Source organism: Hylobates moloch, unplaced genomic scaffold (genome assembly GCF_009828535.3).
Source record: "Hylobates moloch isolate HMO894 unplaced genomic scaffold, HMol_V3 SCAFFOLD_14, whole genome shotgun sequence".
Lineage (NCBI taxonomy): Eukaryota > Metazoa > Chordata > Mammalia > Primates > Hylobatidae > Hylobates > Hylobates moloch.
This window is the reverse complement of record NW_026652289.1, coordinates 88,657,957-88,681,058: the sequence shown is the minus strand read 5'-3', so window position 1 is coordinate 88,681,058 and position 23,102 is coordinate 88,657,957. Positions and strand designations below refer to the sequence as shown.

General features: G+C 44.5%; 1 protein-coding gene across 1 annotated transcript in view; it reads left to right on the top strand.

The window, feature by feature from the left end:
* Positions 1-23,102, top strand: part of OCA2 (OCA2 melanosomal transmembrane protein) — a 339,630-nt gene that overhangs the window by 236,066 nt on the left and 80,462 nt on the right. Inside the window, exon 22 of the mRNA XM_032174444.2 lies at positions 6,181-6,274. Coding sequence (XP_032030335.1) covers positions 6,181-6,274 — 94 coding nt within the window. The remainder of the gene's footprint in view (positions 1-6,180; positions 6,275-23,102) is intronic.

Below are 23,102 nucleotides of genomic sequence, written 5' to 3'. Positions count from 1 at the left end.
CAGTTGCAGTTCTCTTTCTCTCTTAGTCCCTCCGTAAGCAGTGGAGGGACAAGTGGGTCAGCTAAAAGTAGAGACTTTAACCCATAAGAGTGGGAAGAAAGATTAAAGAATTTTTTGGGGGGTAGGCATTGTACTTTGGAGACAGTGAGGAGTGGATTAGAGAGAGTGTTGGGAGAGATTGACCTCTGGTGACCAGACACAGGGTTGTGGATGCAGTTGCCGTGGAGAGAATCTTACATCTAAGAAGCCTGATCACCTTTGGGAACACAGGGGGATTGTGAAGAATCTTAGATCAACACATCAGATACACTTTAAGTCTTTATTCTTATATCCAGGTATGCTTAGATAATCCAGCTTTCTTTGTTCTTTGATTGATTTCTGACTATTAAATCAATACCTCTCTGGTTAGTTTATCTCCTTGGCTGAAAAGGGGGATTAATGTCCTTCAGTGAAGTTTCTGTAATGTCAGTGGACAGCTAATTCATGTAAGTCAGTGACTGATGCCTCAAGTTCTTCCGAGAGTGTAGAACTGTTGAAATTGCCCCTAAGAACCAGTCCCAGGAAGGCAATGCAGAGCTACATTTAACATCAACAATAAGGAACAGGATCCGAGGACACCTGGAAATGCATCTCCTATGAGGATTCTGTTCATTTGAACTTGCTGAGCATCTGCTATACCCTGACATTGTAACAGACAGTGAATTCACCCCCCTGCTGTCGAGTGGGGAAAATGTTCACCTAAACTAAGATTACAGCATAGACTGACACGTCCTGTAACGGTGGTGTGCCCTGAGTGCACGGGGCCCCAAGGAGAGACTGGAGACATCGGAGGAGGTTCTGCAGACAGGGAAGTTTGAAGCCAGGTCATACAGAGTGAGAGGCCTCATGAACTAATTTGGATTTCCCCAAAACATGTAGGATCAGTGTGGAGGAGATTTCTCTAGGAGAGACATCAATGTGTGCCATTTATAGGCTAATTCCTAAAATAGGATTAGACACTTATTAACTGAGCACACTTTGGAAGCAGGGATTCAGCGAATAATGAATGTATTCAGTCTTGGGAGCGTTTTAATCTAGTAGCTCTGGCGATTGAAAGGCACCTGTTCCTGGCACGGCAGGAGTGCGGTTGTGTTGGGAGTTAACTCTACACTTATTCTCTCAAGGCCCTTTCTCATTGACTCAAGGTTTGGCATTTTACAGAAATTATGGTAAAATATATGTAACCTAACGTACCATCTTAACTGTGTGTAAGTGCACAGTTCAGTGGCATTAGGGACATTCACAGCATTGTGCAGCCGTCACCACTGTCCATCTGCAGAGCTCTTTTCACCAGCCCAGGCTGAAGCTCTTTCCCCATGCAACACCAGCTTCCCATCCTCCAGGGCTGGCATTCTGAGGAACACTTTAAATAGAAGTTTTCATTTGGTTTTAGAAATGGCATTTGCTCTATAAATTGGAGGTGATTCACTGGATACTTTGAAACAACTTTTTTTTTTTTTAACTGGTCTGGCCCCAGTACTTTTTGGTTGCTCTTTTCATGAAGAGCTAAGAACAATTCAAATAAGCCTTCAGAAAAACCTGCCTTCACCTGAGTTTCCTGGAAAGCAGAGGTGGAGGCAAGTGCATGTGCTAAGGTGTTACTGGCAGGTGCAATCCTAAGGCAGAAAATCTGTGGGGAGGAAGTGAAGTGAGCCTGGAGAGTGAAGAAATCTTCCCTGCTGTGGTTATCTAGAGGCTGTGGGCAATTCAGGCAGCATGTGACTATTTTCTCAACAACTCAGGCAGCACGTGGCTGTGTTCACACCAACCCAGGCAGCACGTGGCTGTGTTCACACCAACCCAGGCAGCACGTGGCTGTGTTCACACCAACCCAGGCAGCACGTGGCTGTGTTCACACCAACCCAGGCAGCACGTGGCTGTGTTCACACCAACCCAGGCAGCACGTGGCTGTGTTCAGATCAATCCAGGCAGCACATGGCTGTGTTCACACCAACCCAGGCAGCACATGGCTGTGTTCAGATCAATCCAGGCAGCACGTGGCTGTGTTCACACCAACCCAGGCAGCATGTGGCTGTGTTCAGATCAATCCAGGCAGCACGTGGCTGTGTTCACACCAACCCAGGCAGCATGTGGCTGTGTTCAGATCAGTCCAGGCAGCATGTGGCTGTGTTCACACCAACCCAGGCAGCATGTGGCTGTGTTCACACCAATCCAGGCAGCAAGTGGCTGTGTTCAGATCAATCCAGGCAGCATGTGGCTGTGTTCACACCAACCCAGGCAGCACGTGGCTGTGTTCACACCAATCCAGGCAGCATGTGGCTGTGTTCACACCAATCCAGGCCACACGTGGCTGTGTTCAAACCCTAAGACTGCTGCTTTCCTTAGGTTATATCCAGGTCTTGAAGGACTGGTGGCTCTTCAACTCGCCGAAGGGAATGTCCATGCATAGAGTTAATTTATATGTCTTCTGTCAAGTGGAAAATATCACTGTTCTGAGAGTGTGGCCTATTGAGTGGAATGTATACTGCAGACATAGGAGTTACCCTGGAGATTCGATCCTTTGTGTGCAGCATTCGTCAAAAACAGAGCCAGGCACGGTTTTGAAAATGCCCTTGTTCTGCCTCTGGATCCATGCGTTGTCTTCCCATGCAGGATTACCTGGGTGTGCCAGGACAGGCAGGGCTGTTCATGTGCAGGCCCGACCCCCCTGTGCTTCCCTGTCAATGGAAACTGGGAGAGAGGGTTGAGCTGGGGAACTGACACCTGGGGCCTTGTTCTGCCCACCACTTGGAGCTCATGCGACATGGAATACCCTTAAAACCCCACTGGTATCTTATTAAATGGCTGCAACATTGTTGGCATCTGAATAATAGGCTCACATTCTTAATCTCATGTGAACCCCACAACCACCCCAGGAGATGCTGGGAAAGGTGGTGACGGTCCTCATAAACACAGAGGAAGCAGACTCCCTGCATTTCTGCCCCTGCCCATGATAGGGAGGGATGGGCAGCTGGGTTTCTGGTCTTGGCCAGGGACTGGCATAGGGATGGGCAGACCAAAGCCATGTGGAGTCCAGGTGACATGAGGGAGTGTCTTCTGTGGGAGAGGGAGGAGCTTCTGATAATGATTTTCCTGGCCCTGAGACCAACTTCAGGAGACATAGGGGTCCCGCTCCCTCCTCTGGCCACAGTCATGTCTGGATGCATGGTGAAGAGATGCCTGCAGCATCTGCAGCTCGAGTGTGGGCTGGCTCTGCGTGTTGTTGGCAGGGGGCAGAGTGCATAGGTGCAGGGAGCAGGTCCTGATGGTGCCACAGAGCTCTGCTGTTGCCGCGTCTGGACTTGGACTTGTGCCACCTGGGACTGCCTGTCCCCAGGAGGTAAATGCTTCCTACGGCTAACACCGGCTGGTTTTGCATCTTCCTGTCCCTACTATCACAAATACCTCAGTTAATATAACAGAAATGGTGGTGGATTTGCTCAGCTTACAGAGCTTAGAAGGTTTGAGACTTCAACTGAGGTCTTCTGAATTTAAATCTAGCATTCCTTCTGTTGCACTGGCGGACACCCTCTATTTCCAATACGTCTGTGCAGGACCTGCCAGGGCTGACCCATAACCTCCAGGCCTCTCTCCGGGGCCTCTCCAGCCTCCTTTCTGGAGCCTCCTCTCCGTGGCCTCCTGTTTTTGGCCTCCTTTCCAGGGCCTCCTCTCCACTTTGGTATCAGCCTTGCTTGTCTCATTTTGCTGACCAATAAGGCAGGAGGGGCCTGTGTAGGAGCCTTTGCCATAGCCTTTGCCTTTGTCATCAAAATGTGTTGTTGCCAGTTCTCCTCCCTGCCCTCCTGCCTTAGATGTGGCTGGGAAGCCATCCTGTGAGGGGAGAGAGATGCCAAGAACAGTGGAGACCTGCCTGACAGTAGCAGGCCTAGCAGCAGCTCCCCACCGTCTGTCTCCAGGCTTCTCCTTACAGGGGAGGAGGTGGTCGCCCACGTGTCTAAGGGCTGTTCATCAGGTTTCTGTTGCCCATAAAGCATTCTTTAAATAAACAGGGCTCTGTGCGACTTCACAAGTTGATGTCCTGCCTCCCAGGCTATGAGTCTGTGAGAAGGCCGAAGGACTTCTGCAAGGGGATGGCTGAGAAGGAGGGTCCTCGGGGAGGGAGGCCAGGCAATTCAGACACATCCGGTTGCAGGAGGACCTCTGGGGGAGAGCAGCCCTCTGGTGTCACCCACACGACACTCCTGAGAAGATGGGTGGATGTCTGATGTCTAAAGGCTGAGCAGTCACCCCCATGATATAAGCCAGCCCTGCCCTTGTCTGTCCTCAGCTGCATCTCCCCTTCCAAGGAAAGAGCGGTGTCCACAGTGCTCCCCACTTGCCCCCCATCCTCACCCAGCCTTCCTCATGCAGGCCCCAGGTGGTACGCAGCCCCTCCTCCAGATCCTTCAACATCCTTTCCTCCTCCCCATTCCTTTCCCTGAGTCCAGAGTGCTCAGGACCAAAATAGCCTCCTGAGCAGCTCACCTTGGCAACCTGCAAAAGGAAACAGAAAGATCCTTCTGTTTCCTGGGAAGTGGTCCCTCGCAGATCAGGAATCCATGCCCACAGCAGACAGGGTGAGATGCTCTCCACCTGGGCAGGACCTGCCTGCAAAACTATCATTTTAATTGGAAAATGGGCATTTTTTCAATCACTAATCCTTAATGGGAGAGAAAATAAGTGGAGTCTTTTATTTTCAGCACTCACGCAAGTTGCTGAATGTAAACTTGGACCATGGGTTGGGCTCCACTCGTGACGTCCTGGAGTTAGCAGGGTTTAGGGTGCAGGCTGATGCTGTCCTGGTACCCAGGTGTGTTCATGGGGGCCGAGCAGGGCAGGGCCTGCCGAGGAACATCAGCTTCTTTGTGGGAAGAGACTTGTCGGACAGTGAGAAATGATGGCCATGTAAGATGGCTTGGCAAGGGTGTGGAGTCTCACTGGGCAGGTCTCCTGGCCAGGGAAGGAGTGGGGTTGGCAGGCAGGACAATGGGATGGAAGCGTTGGTGCAACAGTGCCCAGAGGGGGCTGTCTGGGGCAGCACTGCCCCGAAGACTCGCATATTGCAGTTGCTCCAGGCCTTTCAGACACTGCATGGCTGTCTATGGAAAGGCCTGGGGCAGCCTGAGCCCCACCTCTCACTGATCTTCCTCTGGAGCCAGAATGGTTCACCACCAGGACTCACCACTTCCTGGCCTGACACCTGGGCACACTGCTCACCCTGTCTGTGCTGTGTCTTCATGGGGACGTGGGGCCTCCACCTGCTCTGTTATTCATGTTGTCCAGCCTCTGAAAGGTCGCTCCCTTACACTCACATGCTGTAGGAAGCTCCAGGGCAGTGTTGCACAGTTCACCTACCCTCCATAGAAGGAGAGAGAGATGGAGATGGAAGGTGACTCTTCCTCAACTGTGTGTGCACGGACGTCAGGACTCAGCTAAACTGGCTGAGCCTGAATCACGCGCCTGTTTGTGAACACTGACCACGATGGCTGGGAGTGACGGAGAAGGCTCCTGGGCCTTCCCTGGGTGTGAGTGTGTGTGGGGGTTGGATCTCATGACCCAAGTGGCCACCTTGGCCCTATTGCTCACCAGGCTGCGAGGATGGCATGCATGCATGTGTGCACAGTCATAAAAGCTTACCCAGAGAGGCATTTTCTGTCAAGGAGATGCCATTGGTGAAGACGTGAAGGAAAGGGGTTCCACCTGGTTGTTTTTACCTATCCTTTCATCCACTGAAAGAGTTTCCTAGTGTCTGGGCCTGGAGTCCAGAGGAAGGTGGTTCCTGTCTGAGACTGTATTCCCGAGGGACACACATTCTGGGCTTTGCTTATTGGCCCTGCTTGTGTTTTTCTCTAAAAGACACGCAGCCCCACAGTGACTTGCCCATTCTCCTTAGCTTTCCTCCACTCTGTTAAATACAACAGCCATGGTCTTATCCATAAATGAATCGTGGTATTTGCAATCAGTGAGCTTATTTTTTGCTTGCGTGTGTGTGTGTTTCCAGATATTTACAAAGCGGTCACTTTGACTATAAAATAATCATCAAATCAAAGCCTGTGAGATGATCTAAATATTACAAACCAAAGAGAACAGAAGCTTACCACCAAGATGAACTGGGATTTTGTTTTTAAATTTTGACTTTAGGTAACGGGACGCTGATTGGCGCGTCGGCAAACGTCGTGTGTGCAGGGATCGCAGAACAGCATGGATATGGATTCTCCTTCATGGAATTTTTCAGGTACTTTTAAACTCACTTTAAATTTTCTGTTAAACTCTCTAGTTCCTAAGCTTACTTAATTAAAAAAAACACATTAAATGCTAAAATAAGCATATTTTTAGCAAGTAGAGAGACTGTGGTGTAGGGGAGATTAGCTCAGAAAAAAACACATTAAAAATTTATTGCTGGTGGCTCACGCCTGTAATCCTAGCACTTTGGGAGGGCGAGGCGGGTGGATTGCCTGAACTCAGGAGTTTGAGACCAGCCTGGGCAAACATGGTGAATCCCCAACATGGTGAAAACACACAAAAAATTAGCTGGGCGTGGCAGCATGTACCCGTAATCCCAGCTACTCGGGAGGCTGAGGCAGGAGAATTGCTTGAACCCGGGAGGTGGAGCTGAGATCGCACCACTGCACTCCAGCCTGGGCAACAAGTGAGACTCTGTGTCAAGAAAAAAAAAAAATTGCTGGGATTAGCTCCATAACACAGAGGATGGTTCAGACATCCTGGATGAGTCAGGTTGAGTCAGGGGGCCAGGAAATGACTGTGGGCTTGCCAGGTCATGTGGCTGTCCTCTTCAAAATTCCAGTGGGAACTTGTGCCCTGACTGTCCACGAAGACGGTGCTGGATTGCACAGTCCCTGCTAGCAAAGACTCCATAATGTTGCATACTGAAGCCAGGGTGGTGGAATGGGGGCAGCCTGGCAGTGGCATCCCTCTCTTGTGTGGGCACCTCTCAGGACGACTGCACAGAGATAAGGCCCTCGGTGGGGGCATCCAGCGGATGCCTGCAGAGTAGAGCCTGCTCTAGGAGGAGCTGGGTCTGCACTGGGGCCCTGACTGCTGGCACGTCTGTGTGTGAGTCACACACTGCCCATTGCAAACAGGTGAGGGAGCAGAATGCAGGCTGCAAGCCCCTGTCAAATGGTGCTGTTAAAATGAACTTCATTCATTTGGTGTCGAGCAAGGTTTCTGTGGAGTTCTTTGTACATTCGCACGGGGTGTATACACAATGATGGTTCTCAGAACCAGCCTCGGGTAAAGATTTGGAACCTCAACTTTGGCTGAGTGGCAGAGAACCCTGTAGCCAGTGGAGACAGCGATCCCAGCACCAGGCACTGCTGCCTGGGGCTGGCTTGGGAACAGAACCCTGGCCATCATACCCGGGTGAGGACCCACACACAGCAGGCTCTTTGGACACTAGCACGCTGGCTTTTGCCAGACTTACTATGTTGGCCATTTCCATGGTTCGTAAGAAACTAGTAAAACCTGGTAATTTTGCTGAGGCATTAATTTGAATGACACTCCTGGGTGACTTGGGTGTGAGTCACAGGGGATGCTGAATGTGCATCTCCCAGTGGGACTCTGGGCATATCGCTGACCCTGCCGCTAAGGGACAGGGTTCAGAACTTAATGCCTGACCCACTTCTTTCTGTGTGGACTCTCATCTGCCTCTGCTGAGCATAAAAGAAATCACCCTGTCAGTTAAACAAGAATCATCTTAATGAGAACAGCATTTATTACAGCAAATATAGCAGTGGCCTTTGCAGAGTGACCTACCGCACACTGCTGTCTTCTCATCTTTGCTCTATGGTCAGTGAGGGTCAGACCCAGAGCACAGCCAAGAGAGGGGATCAGAGACAAGCATGCTGAGTGGGCAGCAGGGGGAGATTCAGTTCACCTACCAGCTCTGCTTCCTTCATTTGGGCCGGGCCCGTAACTTCTGCAGCGCTGGAAGGCCGTCATTCTCACGTCCTCCATCTCCTCTTCTTTGGTTGGCCAAGCGTACCATACAGTGGCCCCTCTACTTCCTGGCAACCCATAGGCTGGATTTCAGAGAGCAGGAAAACCTCATAGCTTTTTGCAACACCAGTTGGTCTCACAAGTAGGCATGGGAGGCCTGGCATTAGTATTTTTTTTAAAAGAAGGTTTTTAGGGCAACCCCAGTCTGATCTTTTCCCAAGTAGCGCTTCAGAATAATAACCAGGGCATCTGCCCAACTGAAAGGGTTTGCGTCCACTCCAACCAGGACACGTAAAGTGCCTGAGGTTCAGCTCCAGTGGGTGATGCATGTGGGCACTGAACTTTTCACCCTGGGACATGTAAAGTGCCTGAGGTTCAGCTCCAGTGGGTGATGCATGTGGGCACTGAACTTTTCACATAATTCTTGGCATTTGGTGTGCAGTGTGTGACACACATATGCGTGTGTGTGTGTGCGTGCAGTTACTGTGGTGAATGGCTATTATGACAGGGAGTCGGTGGCCTCAGAAAGCTTGGGCAAGACTGCCAGTTGTCTCCCTGAAAGCTCATTAGTCCCAGCCTTATGAATCAGATGCATCTTCTTGGATGGAGAGTGTGTCCCTGTGGTGAGTGGTCAACAGAGTTCCTTCCTTGTTTTTGCCTGGTTCCAGTTCTTCCAGCTCTGACTATCCTTCTTGCCAGGTCCTTGCTGTGCAGAAATCAGAGCAGTTTTTGCCCAGGGAATGGCTATCTAATTGTGGTAGGGCCTTTATTTGCATGAATTGCTTAATTTGCAATTATACATGTACTAATTTGACTTTTATCTAACTCAAAGATTTATTTTCATAAAAGCGGGCTTCCTGTGATACACAGTACAGAATGTTTTAAAAAATTACTGTTTCTCTCATGATGTAGATAAGTATTTAGTGGAAAATATGTAAAGAAATAAAATACAAAAGTGACCTATAATTTTGCTACCTAGAAATAGCCACTGATCATAATTTAGTGTGTTTTCTTACATTTTTCCTGCCTACCATAGATTACATAATTTTTACAAAGCCTTTGAATCACATTGTGTCCTACCTTTTATTTTTTATACTCTATTGTGAGCATCTTACCAGGACATAAATTGTCCTTCCAAAATAGAATAGCTATGCCTACAACAGGCAGATATATCCCGGTTTATTTTACATTGAGGCATTGAGGTTGCTTGCTGTTTCTTGTTATGGTGTGATAAATGTCTTTATAGATAAAACCTTGTTTCATTTCTGATAATTGAAGATAAATTTTCTGACATAGAACTGCTGGTTAAATGAGTGATGTTTTAAGAATCCACATAAATATTGACAAGCTGGCATCCAGAAATGTTGCTCTCCACGCATTTTATTGAACTTCACTGCTGAAACTCGTCACTGCCATTTGAAACACTCAAGGTTCATCTGGCTGGCTAACAATAGACTCGTGTTTTGTTTTAATTAATTCTACTGGGTTTATACTCTTTCTGTATAAGCATTGAATATTTGCATTTCTTATTTTGTAAACTTTCTATTCATATCCTTTGCCTTTGTCTTTCTCTTGAGAGATGAATTTTCCTATTTTTCAGAAGCTCTCTTGCATCTACAGAAATCAGTTCTGATATATATGTTGTGACTATTTTTAAGCTTAATTTTATATATATATATATTTTTATTATAATTTAGGTTTTAGGGTACATGTGCACAATGTGCAAGTTTGTTACATTTGTATCCATGTGTCATGTTGATTTCCTGTACCCGTTAACTTGTCATTTAGCATTAGGTATATCTCCTAATGCTGTCCCTCCCCCCTCCCCCAACCCCACAACAGTCCCCGGAGTGTGATGTTCCCCTTCCTGTGTCCATGAGTTCTCATTGTTCAATTCCCACCTATGAGTGAGAACATGCGGTGTTTGGTTTTTTGTCCTTGCGATAGTTTACTGAGAATGATGTTTTCCAGTTTCATCCATGTCCCTACAAAGGACACGAACTCATCATTTTTTATGGCTGCATGGTATTCCACGGTGTATATGTGCCACATTTTCTTAATCCAGTCTATCGTTGTTGGACATTTGGGTTGGTTCCAACTCTTTGCTATTGTGAATAGTGCTGCAATAAACATACGTGTGCGTGTGTCCTTATAGCAGCATGATTTATAGTCCTTTGGGTATATACCCAGTAATGGGATGGCTGGGTCAAATGGTATTTCTAGTTCTAGATCCCTGAGGAATCGCCACACTGACTTCCACAATGGTTGAACTAGTTTACAGTCCCACCAACAGTGTAAAAGTGTTCCTATTTCTCCACATCCTCTCCAGCACCTGTTGTTTCCTGATTTTTTTAATGATGGCCATTCTAACTGGTGTGAGATGGTATCTCACTGTGGTTTTGATTTGCATTTCTCTGATGGCCAGTGATGATGAGCATTTCTTCATGTGTTTTTTGGCCTCATAAATGTCTTCTTTTGAGAAGAGTCTGTTCATGTCCTTTGCCCACCTTTTGATGGGGTTGTTTTTTTCTTCTAAATTTGTTTGAGTTCAATGTAGATTCTGGATATTAGCCCTTTGTCAGATGAGTAGGTTGCAACAATTTTCTCCCATTCTGTAGGTTGCCTGTTCACTCTGATGGTAGTTTCTTTTGCTGTGCAGAAGCTCTTTAGTTTAATTAGATCCCATTTGTCAATTTTGGCTTTTGTTGCCATTGCTTTTGGTGTTTTAGACACGAAGTCCTTGCCCACGCCTATGTCCTGAATGGTATTGCCTAGGTTTTCTTGTAGGATTTTAATGGTTTTAGGTCTAACATTTAAGTCTTTAATCCATCTTGAATTAATTTTTGTATAAGGTGTAAGGAAGGGATCCAGTTTCAGCTTTCTACATATGGCTAGCCAGTTTTCCCAGCACCATTTATTAAATAGGGAATCCTTTCCCCATTTCTTGTTTTTGTCGGGTTTGTCAAAGATCAGATAGTTGTAGATATGCGGCATCATTTCTGAGGGCTCTGTTCTGTTCCATTGATCTATGTCTCTGTTGTGGTACCAGTACCATGCTGTTTTGGTTACTGTAGCCTTGTAGTATAGTTTGAAGTCAGGTAGCGTGATGCCTCCAGTTTTATTCTTTTGGCTTAGGATTGACTTGGCGATGTGGGCTCTTTTTTGGTTCCATATGAACTTTAAAGTAGTTTTTTCCAATTCTGTGAAGAAAGTCATTGGTAGCTTGATGGGGATGGCATTGAATCTATAAATTACCTTGGGCAGTATGGCCATTTTCACAATATTGATTCTTCCAACCCATAAGCATGGAATGTTCTTCCATTTGTTTGTATCCTCTTTTATTTCATTGAGCAGTGGTTTGTAGTTCTCCTTGAAGAGGTCCTTCACATCCCTTGTAAGTTGGATTCCTAGGTATTTTATTCTCTTTGAAGCAATTGTGAATGTGAGTTCACTCATGATTTGGCTCTCTGTTTGTCTGTGATTGGTGTACAAGAATGCTTGTGATTTTTGTACATTGATTTTGTATCCTGAGACTTTGCTGAAGTTGCTAATCAGCTTAAGGAGATTTTGGGGTGATACAATGGGGTTTTCTAGATATACAATGGGGTTTTCTAGATATACAATCATGTCATCTGCAAACAGGGACAGTTTGACTTCCTCTTTTCCTAATTGAATACCCTTTATTTCCTTCTCCTGCCTGATTGCTCTGGCCAGAACTTCCAGCACTATGTTGAATAGGAGCGGTGAGAGAGGGCATCCCTGTCTTGTGCCAGTTTTCAGAGGGAATGCTTCCAGTTTTTGCCCATTCAGTATGATATTGGCTGTGGGTTTGTCGTATATAGCTCTTATTATTTTGAGATACGTCCCATCAATACCTAATTTATTGAGAGTTTTTAGCATGAAGGGTGGTTGAATTTTGTCAAAGGCCTTTTCTGCATCTATTGAGATCATCATGTGGTTTTTGTCTTTGGTTCTGTTTATATGCTGGATTACATTTATTGATTTGCATATGTTGAACCAGCCTTGCATCCCAGGGTTGAAGCCCACTTGATTATGGTGGATAAGCTTTTTGATGTGCTGCTGGATTCAGTTTGCCAGTATTTTATTGAGGATTTTTGCATCAATGTTCATCAAGGATATTGGTCTGAAATTCTCTTTTTTGGTTATGTCTCTGCCAGGCTTTGGTATCAGGACGATGCTGGCTTCATAAAATGTGTTAGGGAGGATTCCCTCTTTTTCTATCGATTGGAATAGTTTCAGAAGGAATGGTACCAGTTCCTCCTTGTACCTCTGGTAGAATTCAGCTGTGAATCCATCAGGTCCTGGACCCTTTTTGGTTGGTAAGCTATTGATTATTGCCACAATTTCAGAACCTGTTATTGGTCTATTCAGAGATTCGACTTCTTCCTGATTTAGTCTTGGGAGGGTGTATTTGTCAAGGAATTTATCCGTTTCTTCTAGATTTTCTAGTTTATTTGCATAGAGGTGTTTGTAGTATTCTCTGATGGTAGATTGTATTTCTGTGGGATCGGTGGTGATATCCCCTTTTTCATTTTTTATTGCATCTATTTGATTCTTCTCTCTTTTCTTCTTTATTCGTCTTGCTAGCGGTCTATCAATTTTGTTGATCTTTTCAAAAAACCAGCTCCTGGATTCATTAATTTTTTGAAGGATTTTTTGTGTTTCTATTTCCTTCAGTTCTGCTCTGATTTTAGTTATTTCTAGCCTTCTGCTAGCTTTTGAATGTGTTTGCTCTTGCTTTTCTAGTTCTTTTAATTGTGATGTTAGGGTGTCAATTTTGGATCTTTCCTGCTTTCTCTTGTGGGCATTTAGTGCTATAAATTTCCCTCTACACACTGCCTTGAATGTGTCCCAGAGATTCTGGTATGTTGTGTCTTTGTTCTTGTTGGTTTCAAAGAACATCTTTATTTCTGCCTTCATTTCATTATGTACCCAATAGTCATTCAGGAGCAGGTTGTTCAGTTTCCATGTAGTTGAGTGGTTTTGAGTGAGTTTCTTAATCCTGAGTTCTAGTTTGATTGCACTGTGGTCTGAGAGACAGTTTGTTATAATTTCTGTTCTTTTACATTTGCTGAGGAGAGCTTTACTTCCAACTATGTGGTCGATTTTGGAATAGGTGTGGTGTGGTGCTGAAAAAAATGTATATTCTGTTGATTTGGGGTGGAGAGTTCTGTAGATGTCTATTAGGTCCACTTTGTGTAGAGCTGAGTTCAATTCCTGGATATCCTTGTTAACTTTCTGTCTCGATCTGTCTAGTGTTGACAGTGGGGTGTTAAAATCTCCCATTATTATTGTGTGGGAGTTTAAGTCCCTTTGTAGGTCACTCAGGACTTGCTTTATGAATCTGGGTGCTCCTGTGTTGGGTGCATATATATTTAGGATAGTTAGCTCTTCTTGTTGAATTGATCCCTTTACCATTATGTAATGGCCTTCTTTGTCTCTTTTGATCTTTGTTGGTTTAAAGTCTATTTTATCAGAGACTAGGATTGCAACCCCTGCCTTTTTTTGTTTTCCATTTGCTTGATAGATCTTCCTCCATCCCTTTATTTTGAGTCTATGTGTGTCTCTGCACGTGAGATGGGTTTCCTGAATACAGCACACTGATGGGTCCTGACTCCTTATCCAGTTTGCCAGTCTGTGTCTTTTAATTGGAGCATTTAGCCCATTTACATTTAACGTTAATATTGTTATGTGTGAATCTGATCCTGTCATTATGATGTTAGTTGGTTATTTTGCTCGTTAGTTGCTGTAGTTTCTTCCTAGCCTCGACGGTCTTTACAATTTGGCATGTTTTTGCAGTGGCTGGTACCGGTTGTTCCTTTCCATGTTTAGTGCTTCCGTCAGAAGGTCTTTTAGGGCAGGCCTGGTGGTGACAAAATCACTCAGCGTTTGCTTGTCTGTAAAGTATTTTATTTCTCCTTCACTTATGAAGCTTAGTTTGGCTGGATAGGAAATTCTGGGTTGAAAATTCTTTTCTTTAAGAATGTTGAATATCGGCCCCCACTCTCTTCTGGCTTGTAGAGTTTCTGCCGAGAGATCAGCTGTTAGTCTGATGGGCTTCCCTTTGTGGGTAACCTGACCTTTCTCTCTGGCTGTCCTTAACATTTTTCCTTCATTTCAACTTTGGTGAATCTGACAATTATGTGTCTTGGAGTTGCTCTTCTCGAGGAGTATCTTTGCGGCGTTCTCTGTATTTCCTGAATCTGAATGTTGGCCTGCCTTGCTAGATTGGGGAAGTTCTCCTGGATAATATCTTGCAGAGTGTTTTCCAACTTGGTTCCATTCTCTCCGTCGTTTTCAGGTACACCAATCAGACGTAGGTTTGGTCTTTTCACATAGTCCCAAATTTCTTGGAGGCTTTGTTCATTTCTTTTTATTCTTTTTTCTCTAAACTTCCCTTCTCACTTCATTTCATTCATTTCATCTTCCATCAGCGATACCCTTTCTTCCAGTTGATCGCATCTGCTACTGAGGCTTCTGCAATCTTCGCGTAGTTCTCAAAACTTGGCTTTCAGCTCCATCAGCTCCTTTAAGCCCTTCTCTCCATTGGTTATTCTAGTTATCCATTCTTCTAAATTTTTTTCAAAGTTTTTAACTTCTTTGCTATTGTTTTGGATTTCCTCCCGTAGCTCAGAGTAGTTTGATCGTCTGAAGCCTTCTTCTCTCAACTCGTCAAAGTCATCCTCCATCCAGCTTTGTTCCGTTGCTGGTGAGGAACTGCGTTCCTTTGGAGGAGGAGAGGTGCTCTGCTTTTTAGAGTTTCCAGTTTTTCTGCTCTGTTTTTTCCCCATCTTTGTGGTTTTATCTACTTTCGGTCTTTGATGATGGTGATGTACAGATGGGTTTTTGGTGTGGATGTCCTTTCTGTTTGTTAGTTTTCCTTCTACCAGACAGGACCCTCAGCTGCAGGTCTGTTGGAGTTTACTAGAGGTCCACTCCAGACCCTGTTTGGCTGGGTGTCAGCAGTGGTGGCTGCAGAACAGCGGATTTTCGTGAGACCACAAATTCAGCTGTCTGATAGTTCCTCTGGAAGTTTTGTCTCAGAGGAGTACCCGGCCGAATGAGGTGTCAGTCTGTCCCTCTTGGGGGGGGGGTGCCTCCCAGTTAGGCTGCTCAGGGGTGAGGGACCCACTTTAGGAGGCAGTCTGTCCGTTCTCAGATCTCCAGCTGCGTGCTGGGAGAACCACTACTCTCTTCAAAGCTGTCAGTCAGACAGGGACATTTAAGTCTGTGGAGGTTCCTGCTGAGTTTTTGTTTGTCTGTGCCCTGCCCCCAGAGGTGAAGCCTACAGAGGCAGGCAGGCCTCCTTGAGCTGTGGTGGGCTCCACCCAGTTCGAGCTTCCTGGCTGCTTTGTTTACCTAAGCAAGCCTGGGCAATAGCGGGCGCCCCTCCCCCAGCCTCACTGCAGCCTTGCAGCTTGATCTCAGACTGCTGTGCTAGCAATCAGCGAGACTCCATGGGCATGGGACCCTCCGAGCCAGGTGCGGGACACAATCTCCTAGTGTGCCGTTTTCCAGGCCCGTTGGAAAAGCACAGTATTAGGGTGGGACTGACCCGATATTCCAGGTGCCGTCTGATACCCCTTTCTTTGACTAGGAAAGGGAATTCCCTGACCCCTTGCGCTTCCCGAGTGAGGCAATGCCTTGCCCTGCTTCGGCTCGTGCACAGTGCACTGCACCAACTGTCCTGCACCCACTGTTTGGCACTCCCTAGTGAGATGAAACCGGTACCTCAAGCAGAAATGCAGAAATCACCCGTCTTCTGTGTCGCTGGGGCTGGGAGCTGGAGACCGGAGCTGTTCCTATTCGGCCATCTTGGCTCCACCCTCTAATTTTATATTTTAAATTTGGAAAGGAATTTTAGATATTCTGTAGTCAAAATGGATAAACTTTAGCTCCATTTTTATCTATACTTTTTGCTTTCATTAATTTTTTAAAACTTTTTCTTTCAAGATAATTGTAGATTCATGTGCAGTTGTAAGAAATAATTCAGAGAGATTCTGTGATCCCTTTGTGCAGAAACCCCTGATAGTAAAATCTTGACAAACTATAGTAGAAGATCACAGCCAGGATGCTGCCATTGATGCAGTCAAGGCACAGAAGAATTCCATCGCTACAAGGCACCCTTATGCTGGCCTTTTCCAGCCAGCTCTGCATCCCTCCCACCTCTACCCCTGCCCCAATCTCTTCTCCATCTCTGTATTGGCTGTTTTCACTCGGCGTCATTGTCTAGCAATTCATCCAAGTTGTTTCACATGCCAGTATTTGATTTCTTTGCATTGCACTCCATGGTGTGGATGGACCACAGTTTGTTTAGTTATCTCCTCACTGAAGAACACCTGACTTGTTTCCACTTTGGGGCTTTTACGAATAAAGCAGATAGGACATTTTCTCCCAGTCTGTAGACTGTTCATCCACTTAACAGGTTCTTATACAAAGCAAAAGTTTTGAATCTTAATGAGACTCAATGTGTCAAAAAAAATTTTTAATGTGTTGTGTTTTTGGTGTCAAAAGCATGACAACAGGAGAACTTTTTGCCTAGCCCTAGATATTTTTCAAAGATTATCTCCTATGCCCTTTTCCCCCCCAAAAATTTATTGATTTACATGTTACATTTAAGTTCATGTTCCATTTTGAGTTAAGTTTCATATAAGGTGTGAGGTTTAGATCAAGGTTTTATTTTATTTTGTTTTTGCCTATGGATATCACTGCACTCTAGCACCGTTTGGTTCAAAGGCTATGGCTCCTCCGTTGAGTTGCTGTTGCAGCTGTCACTCATCAGCTGAGTGCATCTTTGTGGATCTGTTCCTGGGTTCTCTGTTCTGGTGTATTGATCTGGATGGCTGTCCCTCTCCAGTAGCGCACTGTCTTGATTAGTGGAGCTACGAGAGACAACATACTGGATTACAGTTTTATTAGGATCAGAAATATTGGAATAGACACATAATTTAAAATTACCCTGAAAATATTGGTATCGAGAGGTCTGCAAATATTTTCTTAGAATTATTTTTAAATTTTGTCTGTTTTAGTGGTTATTTCCCCTTTGTCATTTCTTATCTGTGGATTTGTTTTTGATTAGTGGCTTGTGATTCATCTAGTTCTGTTTTATTTTTCAAAAAATAAGATTTTGATGTATTTCTTAGGTCTAGTTTTCTATTTTCTGCCTTGTTCATTGCTACATTTTTCTTTATCATTCCCCTTCCTAGTGCTTTCTCTTAGTTTACTTTGCTGTTCTTTAGTTTTTTCAAATTTCGAATTTATTTTATTTATTTTTATTTGTTTGTTTCATTTGCCATAAGTGTTTAAGGCTGTGCTTTTTCCTCTGAACACTGCTTTAAATGTATTCCATGGAGTTTAATATATAATGCTTCCATTATCATTATTTCTAGGATTTCTGTATTTTCAGTGTGGCTTGCCTTTCAGCTGAATTGGATGTTTAATAACAGTTCTTTTCAGTTTCCAGTTTGAAGAATATTTTTATTTATTTTATTAATTTCTATTTTGATGGAACTTACCTCTGGTTTCTTTGTGACCAAATTTGATCATATTTTATGTGTGCATTCTCTATTGTTATTGTATAAACTTACATATTTCTCAAATCTACCAAATGATTATACTAGGTCATTTATATCCTTACTTATTTTTTGTCCACTAAATCTGTCGTGTACTTAAAGTGGCATGTTAAGTATTTCCTGTTACAAGTGTGTCTCTTTATTTCTCCTTGAATCTCTTACTGTTTTTCTTTGAAAGGTGGTTACTATGTTATTTGGTGGATACATAGTTATCACTGTTCTATCTCCACTGTGAGTCAGAGGCTTTTAGCACTATTAAACATCCCCTCTGTCATGCTTAATGCTCTTTGACTTGATTGTACTTTATTCGGTATTGGAATCACAAATCATTTGCTTAGCTTTTAGCCTTTCTAAATCACTTTGTTTTAGGTAAGTCTTGTATAGACTGTTGGGACTTGCTTTGTGAATCAAAATAAAACATTGTTTTCTTTTAATAAATGAATTTAGTCCACTCACATTTATTGATATGACTCACACATTTTCAATATTATAGGTTTTATGTATATTTTAGTTGCTATATTTCTCTATGTGTATACCTTTTTTTGCTCTTTTATTTTCTAAAATTTTTCCTTGCAATTTGAAAGGTTTGTATTTTGATCTTATGCTTTTTCACTTGTCTTTAGTCTTCTGTTTTCTTACGTAGTCTTTTATACCTTGTTTGTCTATCTTTAATGATAACCTTTGACTTCTACCTCTTGCCTAAATGACCACTGATAAGTTTATTCTGCAGTACTTTTCTCTTCCCTTCTTTCTCCACGCACTTACTAATTGAAGTATTTCTGCTTTCAAAACATATAACATCATTCATTTTTCCTCCACCTGCATTGTTCTATGCTTGTTTCTCTTAGATCCATGATTAAGTTTATTAGATGCTCACCATTGGCCCTTTTGCTGAAGTGTTCCTGCCTTTTGACAGGTGAAGCTAATCTTTGAAAGCCCAAGATCAACTCCTGGGTACAGTACCCCTGAGCTTTTGTAGGTTTAAGGCTGCGTTCTACATCCTTAACATTTGACAAGACACTTTGCTTCCTAATACAGCCTTGGTTCACACATACCTTCTCTGGGTTTCATGAAGGTGTTACTCCATTGTGGCCTCAGCTGTATGTGTGTGTGGGATGTGTGATGGCAGCCCAGTTCTCTTACATTTGAAGTTATTTGATCATTTTGCTACAGGGTTGGAGGGTTTTAAAAATTTATCTTCAGAGTCTAATAGTTTTACTAAGATATTCCCAGGTATCCCTTGGGTATCCATGGGCCTAACATGTAGCATTGTGTCTTCTTTTGAGCCCAGAAAGGTTTCTTGGATCAGAGTTTTAAGTATTTGTTATATTTTACGATTTTACGGATCTCTTTATGTTGAGTCTCACTGGCCTGGCTTCCATTTCAACCACTTTCTTTCTGGCTTGTTTTACTACTCAGTTTGTTTTTGGCCTCCTGTTTGCTTGCTTTCTTTAACGCCCCTGATTACATATTCTTTTGATTATAGTCTTCCTAGAACACCTTATAATTTAATCTTCATTTCTGACATGATTTGGTGTTTTTCTTTGGCTTCTCATTTTATTCTTCATGTTTTTGTCATTTTCTGCTCTCAGCATTTGGGTTTTGGATTCAGGTTGATTTTGCACATCCCCAGTGCTTATCTGAGGGTATGGAATTCAGTATAGAGTGTTGTATGCGGTTTTGTGTTTCCTGGTTTACATGTGGCTTGTTGGGGAAATCTTTACCAGCTTCAGTATTTAGATTCTCATGCTCTGTTTTATTATTAGGAAAGCCTTGCACAGGGGCAGTCAGCTTTCGGCTATGTACTTGTGGACAGGGTGGCCAGCCGGAGTCAGTTCCAGGATTCCTAGTTTGAGAAGATTCCTATTCTTTGGTCAGTGTGGTGGAGAGCAGTCTCTGTAACAGCTTTTTTTTTTTTTTTTTTTCAGTTGTGGGGCATGTCCATTCATTTTTGGTTCCTTTTGTCTTATAGGATTCTGCATTTCCCTCTCCGCCCTCACCGTTTTTCCCTTTCCCCTGCCAGGCTTTGATGGGCACGCCTGCCTGCCTGTTGGCTGTTTCTCTTGCGGATGATGCATGCCTGCCTGTCACCTGGAGTCCAGTGTATGTCAATGTCTTTTCTCCATAGTCTATACACAAATCCACTAGGATCATTTTCCAGTGGTTTTACGCTTAGGTTGGCCTTCCTACTTCTGGCTGTTAGTTTCCTCAATTTTAGAATTTTTATTTCTTTCTTCTCTTTTTCATGAAAATTATCTGGATTTCTCTGGCTCCTTGCAAGGGTGTGGGGCAGGGGCCTGAGAGACAGCTTGGCTGGGAATTGGTGTTTTCTTCTTACTGCCAAGTAATAATGTGGAGTTTATGGTGCTCTCCATCTTCTAGTTATGTCGAAAGGCAGGCTGTCCATGTGGCTTAATCTACATTTCTTGTTGATCTGTGGAGTTTATTGTGAGCAGATGCAGCGATGTGGCACTGGGTGGCTGTCAGTACCTTGCCTACCAGAAGCAAGACAGTGGCATCGCTAATCCACAGTCCAGAACTCATTCTTTCTGCTATGCCTGAGGAATCTTCTTTGTGGCACGTCCTAGGGAGGATATGATTTTATTTTGCTCCACTGGAGAAAATGATTTTCTGACTAGAGATTATGCTAATGCTAGATTCCCTCATTGGGCAGAAATATGGTCTCCAGGACATTCCTCCGTGGGGACCAGGCCACACCATTTCTGTACCACCCACGTTAGATACACCAGTCAATTAAAGAGTGTCTCATTAATTGGTAATGCCGATTTTTACTATTTCTTTAAACATAGAGACACATTAAGTTGAATTTTCTTGTGGAATTTAGCTTCCAGTAAAGCTTTTGTCACCTCATTTTGTTTTGTTTTGTGGTTTCTTAGAACATAGCTAATTATTGTGAGGCTTTGAAAACATCAAGTTGATAAATTAAATGAAAGAGTGAAAAAATATCTAGAGAATAAACCATCTAGAAAATACTGTATTCGAAGCAATATTTGAAAATGACCTGGCTTTGTTCAGTGTGATTCAAAGGGATCATTACCATTGACTAACAGTAAACATAATAAAATTCTTTGTAGATTTATAAAGCCCTCATTCTATCTGCTGCTTCAAGGGTAGCCAGGCAGACATTCATATTTTCTCAAAGGTCAAAACAGATGCTAATGTAATACTGGGTGCCTTTTCAAAGGTTAATCTCTGTATTGATCACAGTGCTGTAAACTCACTGAACCAGAGTCAAATACTTTCTTTTCCCCTGAGAGTTAAAATCATGAATGTGAGATCAATATTTTCTGAATGTAAATTTCAAAGTTAGTCTCATTCTCATGTTACATTTGCTAAAGAAGAAAGAAAGAAAGGAAAGAAGGAAGGAAGGAAAGAAAAGCAAGGAAAGACAAGAAAAGAAAAGAAAGAGAAAACCAGGCTATTTTTCTTGCAGCTCTCATCCGGTTAGAACAGAAATGGGCCTTGGGCTTCTCAAAGCAGGCTGATCCTCCATGTCTGAAGGAAAACTTAAAGCCACTCACCCCCTGCCCTTTTCCCTCCCTTAATGTAAACTCAAAGAACCTCTCCTGTTAGTTTGCACCTTGATGTAAAATCTTCAACCTTAGGATAATGCCACGTGGGTAGATTTGTATATTGAACCCTTCTAATCAGTGGCCTTGAGAATGGTTACAATGAGTGGGGCAGGAGCTGAGAGCTAGGAGCATCGCAGGGCTGTCTGAGGCTCCTGAAGGCCAGAGTCCTGGACAGTCTGAGAGAGCCACGAAAGCCGTAAATACTTGTCAGTAGGGTGTCAGGAGAGCTGGTGCAGAAGAGGTTCTAGTAACCATGTAGTGATTTTGTTATTCTTGTTGATGGAAATAATGGCTCCACTTTGATTCGGGGTGACCACCCCCCCTCCACTATATACTTTTCAGGAAGCAATGCCCCACAACCTCAGTACTGGAAGAGGCACGCAGACCACTAGGGGAGAATGGGAGGATGACGCGGAGCCCAAGACAGAAGATCAGCCCAGCACACTGTTGCTGAGGTGCTGGACAATGAGGGCCTCACACTGACGGGGGCGATGATGAGAGGCCAACGCCACTGCGTACCATTGCTAGGAGCCTGAGAACAGGGCCTGCGCCTGAGGCACCAGAGCTGAGGGGAAGGCCCTGGTAAAGTCATCTGTCCCACTCACTGTGGCTGCCTAACAAGTCATCCCAAAATGCAGGGGCTTAAAGCAACAGTGATGATTTCACTCCTAACTCTACCGTCTTCATGGAATTTGAAAGGGCAGCTGGTCCTGTTCCACTGGGGATCACCAGAGCTGGCAGAGGCTGAGGCCAGAATCATCTGGAGGCTGCTCACTTATGTCTCCTGCCCAGGTTGCGGGGGCCCAAAGAGCACGGCTGAGATGGCGGTGGGGCCTCAGACTTCTCTGTGCATCACAGGCCCCCAGATACAGGGGAAGGAGCTTCTTGATGGGGAGGTGCGTTGTCAGGGCTGTGGGATAAAGCCTGTGGGATGGAACATATTAGTGCTGGCGAATTTGGGAAATGCAACCTGCCGCATCATTTTATTTGCCCAAGACTTGTAACTCATATGATCTCATAATTCCATTTTGCTTTAGCCATCCTGGGTTGGGTTTTCTGTCGCTTGTAGCTGTAAGAGCCGTAAGTGGTACAAAGGCCCAAAGAAATGTGCTGCCCTTCTTGATCTTTCTCAAGGACTCATGTTAATTGCAGTTGCTGAGGCAGCAAGTGTTGGATCATAGACTGATCTTTGCTTTCTGCGTCCCGTTATGTCCGGAAGGCCCAAGTTCCTATTGTGGAGGCTGTATCAAGAGCTAGGCCTCCTTGCTGCTGAATGTCCTAGGTCTGAGATGAGCATGGTGCATTGCCCTGTTGGCTTAGCTTGTGGTTCACTTATTAGCAGTTAGGAGATGGCGCTTGTCAGCATGAGGAGCAGGTGCCTGTACAGCGCCTCATTTTACCACTGCTGAGCCCCCAGCCTTGACAGGAGCCACTAGTTACCATGGAAGGTGGGTGACAGGGGCTGACTTAGCAATATTCTGCCGGGACCAGCAAGTGGCTTTTTCTATTCCTTACTCCAGCTGATCCTTTAATTCTCCAACACCAAGTAGGTATCCCACAATTCAATTCAGTTCTAATGCCAATTACTCGGAGCTATTGTCAGAGCACAGGCTAAGGGCTCCATCTCTCATCGGTGCCCTCAATTCAGACACAGCTATCAGTCACAGGTATCAGGCACTCACACTTCTGTGCAACTTGGCTACAAATCAGGGTTCCTGCAACCCCTCACTTCAGGTTCAATAATTCTCTGGAATGACTCAGAGAACTCAGGAAAGCACATTACCTACCTTTACTACTTATTTTAAAGGGTATTATAAAGGGTTCAAATGAAGAGCCAGATGAGGAAGTGCGTAGGTGAGGTCTCTGGCAGGGTCCCAAGTGCAGGAACTTCTGTCCCCATGGAGTGCAGATGCACCAC